Source organism: Phoca vitulina, unplaced genomic scaffold, assembly GCF_004348235.1.
Source record: "Phoca vitulina isolate PV1807 unplaced genomic scaffold, GSC_HSeal_1.0 scaffold45, whole genome shotgun sequence".
NCBI classification, from domain to species: Eukaryota; Metazoa; Chordata; class Mammalia; order Carnivora; family Phocidae; genus Phoca; species Phoca vitulina.
This window is the reverse complement of record NW_022589748.1, coordinates 2,481,312-2,486,788: the sequence shown is the minus strand read 5'-3', so window position 1 is coordinate 2,486,788 and position 5,477 is coordinate 2,481,312. Positions and strand designations below refer to the sequence as shown.

General features: G+C 52.7%; 1 protein-coding gene across 2 annotated transcripts; it reads right to left on the bottom strand.

Annotated features, from left to right (window-relative positions):
* Window positions 1-882: 882 nt before the first annotated feature.
* CCL24 (C-C motif chemokine ligand 24) lies at window positions 883-3,119 on the bottom strand. 2 transcript variants are annotated; one of them, XM_032431088.1, is made up of 4 exons: window positions 2,972-3,119; window positions 2,633-2,750; window positions 1,689-1,896; window positions 883-1,326 (listed from the first exon to the last, which is right to left on the bottom strand). In XM_032431088.1, the coding sequence occupies exons 1-3, from the start codon at window positions 3,042-3,044 to the stop codon at window positions 1,728-1,730; spliced, it is 360 nt and encodes a 119-aa protein (XP_032286979.1). In that variant the 5' UTR covers window positions 3,045-3,119; the 3' UTR covers window positions 883-1,326; window positions 1,689-1,727. The 2 variants fall into 2 exon arrangements, with proteins under 2 accessions (XP_032286979.1, XP_032286978.1); XM_032431087.1 differs by having other exon boundaries at window positions 883-1,896.
* Window positions 3,120-5,477: the final 2,358 nt, after the last annotated feature.

Genomic DNA, 5,477 nt, shown 5'->3' with positions numbered 1-5,477 from the left:
CCTTTGAACTGCTAGCACTACTCTATTCTGCTTCGAAGTGGAGTTATAAGAACCTCGAGAGCGGCTGCATACTGAATGTCTCCGGTCACGCCTTCTGTGGGCTCCGCAGACTGTCTGAAGGCTTATTTGCAGCCATGGAAGGCTGCAGAACGTGCGCCCCTCCCCACAGCTGGCAACGACCCATGGAGCGGGGCTGTGATGCTGAGGAGGTGGGTCTTACACCACTTTCCAGAGGCGTCAGCTCTAATTGCTCTCTGCCCGATGATGCTCCCTTACTGGCTACCTTCCTTTGCCTTGTATCACCTCCCCATCCTCTTGAGGTTACTCCCTGTACCTCCCGCACATAATCTTGGCACTCAAATCTTCGTTTTGGGGTCTGCTTCCAGAAAAACCCCAAGTGGAAAGGGCTTATTGTACCCATTTTATAGATGAGGGAAACTGAGGCTCAGAGAACTTAAGTGACATATGTCAATGTCATGCAGCTCACGAGCTAGGATTGGTACTAAACCCACACTGCTCTTGATTTGTGAGTGTGTGTGTGTGTGTTATTTTTCTCCCTAATTCTCTGAAGCCAGAGACCATCTTTTTCATTTAATAGCCTTGTGGAATAATGTGCTTGGTTGAAAATTTTTAAAAAATTTAATTGGATCCAGCTGTGCATGAATGTTTTACAAAGTTCACAACAGGACTCCCAAGAGTGGGCCAAGACCACTCCTAGGATGCCCCGGGCTCAGGCTGCCTTTATCCCCTCCAATGGGCAACTCAGGATGCTCTCTGGGCCACACACTCCATTGTTCATACTCTGACCCTGTCCCTCTAGGAAGAGAACAGACAAGACACAATCACCTTCAAAGGGAAATCACATTTTACTTGGATCGTTATTTGAGAAGAGCAAGTGTTTCCACACTCTTGACATCTCCATCACATGGTATCTCATACATAGGGAAAAAAAAACCAAAAAAACCCTGGAATCCCTCTCCCCCTACAGTCCCCACTCCGTCTTCCCATCCTCAAATGTAGGGAAAGACCAGCTTTAAAGGCATAGCAGGTCTTTGTCCCTAAAGCAGCACAGAGCAGGCCATGCCACAAAGCGGACCACCTCCTCCAAACCCTATCTTCCCAAAGGAATTAAGCTACCCAAGCTGGCCCCTCGTCCTGATCCTCCAGGACCGTTTTATTACAAAAGGCAATGAGTCCCTAAAAACTTCATTACGTACAGCTTGTGAGACTCGTGCAAGGAAGGCTGGGATCTGGCGGCGCCTACGGCAAAGGAGCCCCGTATTTTCTCGGATTTTTATTCATCTGGGATTCTGGAAGTGGAACAAGCTGGGGGCATCGGCAATGTGATGACGAGCTGCAGCTGTCGACAGGTTGCCCGCACCCAGACAGACAGACAGACAGTCAGCCCGCAGGGTCCCACAAGCCCAGAGGACCCACAGAAGCCAGCTACAAGCTAAGTTTTTAGGTGCCGGCCAAGTATGTCTGCAGGTCGGGCCTCATGCCCCTGGGTTCTGATGGAGCCTGGGATGCAGAGAAAGCCTACCCCCTTCCTTCCAGAATCTTCTCCTCCAGCTCAGGGAAGGCAAGGGGCCCAGGACTCTTGGAGCGGTTGCTCAGCCTCCCCTGCCTCGGGTTTCGTTTTATAGACTGGTGTTAGGAAACAGGAACACTCGCTCTCCCCCTCTTACCGCTGGCTCACGGGCCCCAGGCGGAGGGCCAGGGGGCAGTTAGATGGATGTGGTGTTGGCAGGGTTCCCCTGCACCGGGGCTTTGGTGCTCATTGCCCTGACCCCAGGGGATGCCGTCTTCCGCCTGGCATCCAGCTTCTTCATGTACTTCTGGACCCAGGGATGCCTGGGGTTGCCACAAAACTTCTGGCCTTTCCTGGTGGTGAAGCTGTGGGAAGGGTGACAAGGGCACACTTGAGAGGTGGCAGGGACCTCGGACCACTTCCCCAGACGAGCAGGGAGTGTGGAGGCCCGCAGAGGGGCAAGCTGCTGCCCGGGGGGTGCCTCCTAGCAAGGTCCTGACACACAGTCCTCTCCCTGCGTGTCTGCATCTCTGCACATCCTCGGCAACCTCCCTGTCCGATGGGGGAGGCCCGGCCCTGCCTTCAGAAAATGCTGGATCTGAAGAGAGAGACACAATCTCTACCCACAGGGAGGAGAGGAGAGGAGAAAATGCATTGAAACCCCCCAGGAAAAAAAGGCAGATACCTCCAATTCACACGTTTTTCGGGGTAAGGTGACTCATAAAGATGCCAGAGCAGGGAGGGGGCGGTGCCAAGCCAGCTCTGAGCTAGGGGGTGCCAGGGGGCGAAATTACTCATGATACCAAGGTCACATTTCTACAGCAGGTCGCTGTTACAGAATAAGCTCACACTTGCTGTCTTGTGTGAGAGGCAGCTATGAAGTTATCTGGAGTCCCAGTGACCTTGAGCAGGTCACCTTTCTGGGCCTCAGTTGTTACCTGTAAAATGGGCATAATCCTATCTAGCTCACCGAATGGTCCAGAGGGTTAGTTACGATCATGGTATACATCCCCAGATAGTGCCTAGTATATGTGGTGACCCGGAGGCTCATCTCTCCCTGCCCCTCTCCTGCTGGGTGTCCAGGGAGAGGGAGATACTCACATCACTCCTGCCACAGGGCAGACACTCGCACTGGACAGCTGGTAGCTAACCACTCGGTTCTCAGGAACTTTCTTGGAAATGAAGGACATGCAGCAGGAAGAGGGGATGGGCACAGAGCCTAAAAGACAGGAGAGAGAACCATGTTCTTTCCCAGCCTGTCCAAGGCCTGGGCTTCAGGGATGGAGCACGTCCCCTACACTAACACCCCCAGACAGCTGCCCCTCAGCATTCCCCTCCAAACCCAGCCTGGTCGGTCCTCCACCCTCCGCTGTGCCGTCCAGCCATGCTCTCGGCATGACTGACCCGCCTGATAGCCCGGGGCTGAGTTGGAGGTCGTACCTGCAGGGTCAATGCGGTGGGCACATAGGGTCAGAAGCAGGAGGCTAGCCCCAAGGGTCGCAAGGCCTGCCATGTGCCGGAGAAGCAGTTCAGGACCTAGAGCTGGGGTGCAGGAGGAGAGGGCCAGGTTCCTTTCAGACCACCCCAACCTCCCTCTGCCTTTTATAAGGGCAGTTGGGAGGAAACATGCTCTGATTGAGCCTCCCCCCACACCCTCCAGATTGCCTTGAAAGTCCTCGAGGCCTATGAATTCTGCCAAGCGGAAGTGGTTGCCTAGCTGAGTCAGGGGTTATGTTATGTGGCGTATTCTAACAAAGGCTGGGGGAAGAGAGGATTGCCTCGCCTAAGTGAAGTGCAGAAGCTTTGGATGCAGAGTCAGAAGACTAATGAGGATCCTTGGTGTGCCGTTCATTCCCTGTGGGATCCTGGATAAGTCACTCACCTATCTGAGCTTTAGTTTCTTCAGGTGAAAATGGGTAAAGTCACCCTATCTCCTTCCATTCATTCATTCATTCATTCACCAAGTCTTTGGACGGGGGGCAGCAGAGGGAGAGGGAAAGAGAGAATCTCAAGCAGGCTCCACACCCAGCGGGAAGCCCGATGCGGGGCTCCATCTCACAACCCTGAGATCATGATCTGAGCCAAAACCAAGAGCCAGACGCTCAACTGACTGAGCCACCCAGGTGAATATCAGTTTATATTCACCAACTCTTATTAGGCTATGTGCTATGTGCCAGGCTTCCGGTGGGGAGACAGATATGCGAGCAAGTGTGCGTAAGAAGCAATTACAGGTGCTGACCGAGCGGACATGGAGCAGAACAGACACTCTTGTTGTTTATATGCCCTTGGACCCCTTCACCTTGTTTGCACACACTGGCTTTTGGTGACCTTGCATTTCTAGTGCCCAAGCTGCTGAAGCCACCTAGCCGGCAGGCTCTACGAAAGTGGGAAATACCTAGAAATCTATATCCTCGGGGCAGACCTTGACATAGGTCTGCTGGAGGGATACAGACCCCAGATATAGCATGACCTACACTGCTTCCTGAGACCCTGACTGGGTCAAGCCAGTTTCCTTCTGTGCAGCAGGACTCTGCTGACCCCCCTTCCCTCCTGGGTCTGCTTCCCCTCTGCCCTGTTGGTTTCCCCTGGAGGCACTGCCTAATGAACCACTTGCCCGCAAATCCTCCTTTCAGGGTCAGTTCTGAGGACCCCAGCCTGAGACAAGGGGTGTAGGTGGGGAGGGGGGATCATTGAAGGAACTGGCCAGCTCTGCTGGAAGGAAATTGGGGGATGCGCTTGAAATTGATGGCTGTGCTGAGGTTTGGACAGTCAAGAAACTGGTAGCTGCAGGAGGGCTTTGTAGGTCATATTGAACAATGCTGTTCTTAGGAACCGAGGTGACCTTGGCAGACAGAGTGGAATATGGCACCCACTTCACTCTGTCCCCCATTCCAGGTCCCAGACTGAGACCCCATATTTGGACTTTTGTCAACTGCTGATTCCATTTCTAGCCCCTCCCTCCAATGTTCTCCATTCCATTTCTCATGGGAATAAATCCTCGGCTTTCTCTGGCCTCCTTGCTCTGGCCATCCAGGGCATGCAAGCACACACCGATGGAGGAGCTCACTGCCACATGTCACCCGGATTACAGCCAGTTGTGTGTCTCTGTCTCCCATGGGACCACAAACACCAAGATCGATGTCCCATTTCCATGCCCACCAATTCCCAAGCAGGTCAGCTATTGCGTGGCCAGTGTTTTTAGAATGAATATATGATGGACCAACTCTGACCAAGGACTCCTACGTGGTCTCTGCCCAGCATGACTGAGATCAGTGTGGACATACATGGGGGAATCAATAGGCAGGTCCTCTGATGGGGGCCAGGCCAGCCATTCTCTGAGCCTGCCTGAGATTCTCTCTTTCCCTCTCCCTCCGCTGCCCCCTGCCCAAAGACTTGGTGAATGAATGAATGAATGAATGGAAGGAGATAGGGTGACTTTACCCATTTTCAGCTGAAGAAACTAAAGCTCAGATAGGTGAGTGACTTATCCTGCTCCCCTCAGCAGCCAGCAGTGATGATCTTCACCTGGCAGAGTACGGGGGACATTAAATGAGATGCCCTTTATACATGCAGGGGCTTTCCATGATTCCATCTTATGACATCCATTTGAAGATTTGCTTCTCAACAATCCAGAGGGGACTTTTTGACTCAGGGGTGCTGGGACAGAGTGCAGAGGAGCAGGAAGACATCAGGCAGAAGCAGCATGCAGGAGAAGAACGAGGACAGGGCTGAACAGGGCAGGAAGCTTGTGCTGTCCGCATGTTGAAACCTGAGGGAGTGGCACGGCAGAAGGTCACTGGGTGGGAGGGTTTGGGGTGGGGTGCATTCTTTAGAGACCAAGGCCCTTTCTTTCTTTCTTCCTCTCTTTCTCTTTCTTTCTTTCTTTCTTTTTCTTTCTTTCTTTCTTTCTTTCTTTCTTTCTTTCTTTCTTTCTTTCTTTCTTTCT

Excerpts from the sequence above, each read along its gene's own strand:
- CCL24 (XM_032431087.1), bottom strand. The coding sequence starts at position 3,044 with ATGGCAGGCCTTGCGACCCTTGGGGCTAGCCTCCTGCTTCTGACCCTA. Across the intron at positions 2,751-2,971 it reads CCACCGCATTGACCCTGCAG|GCTCTGTGCCCATCCCCTCT; the intron begins GTACGACCTCCA and ends CCTGTCTTTTAG. Across the intron at positions 1,897-2,632 it reads TGCCCTGTGGCAGGAGTGAT|CTTCACCACCAGGAAAGGCC; the intron begins GTGAGTATCTCC and ends CCCTTCCCACAG.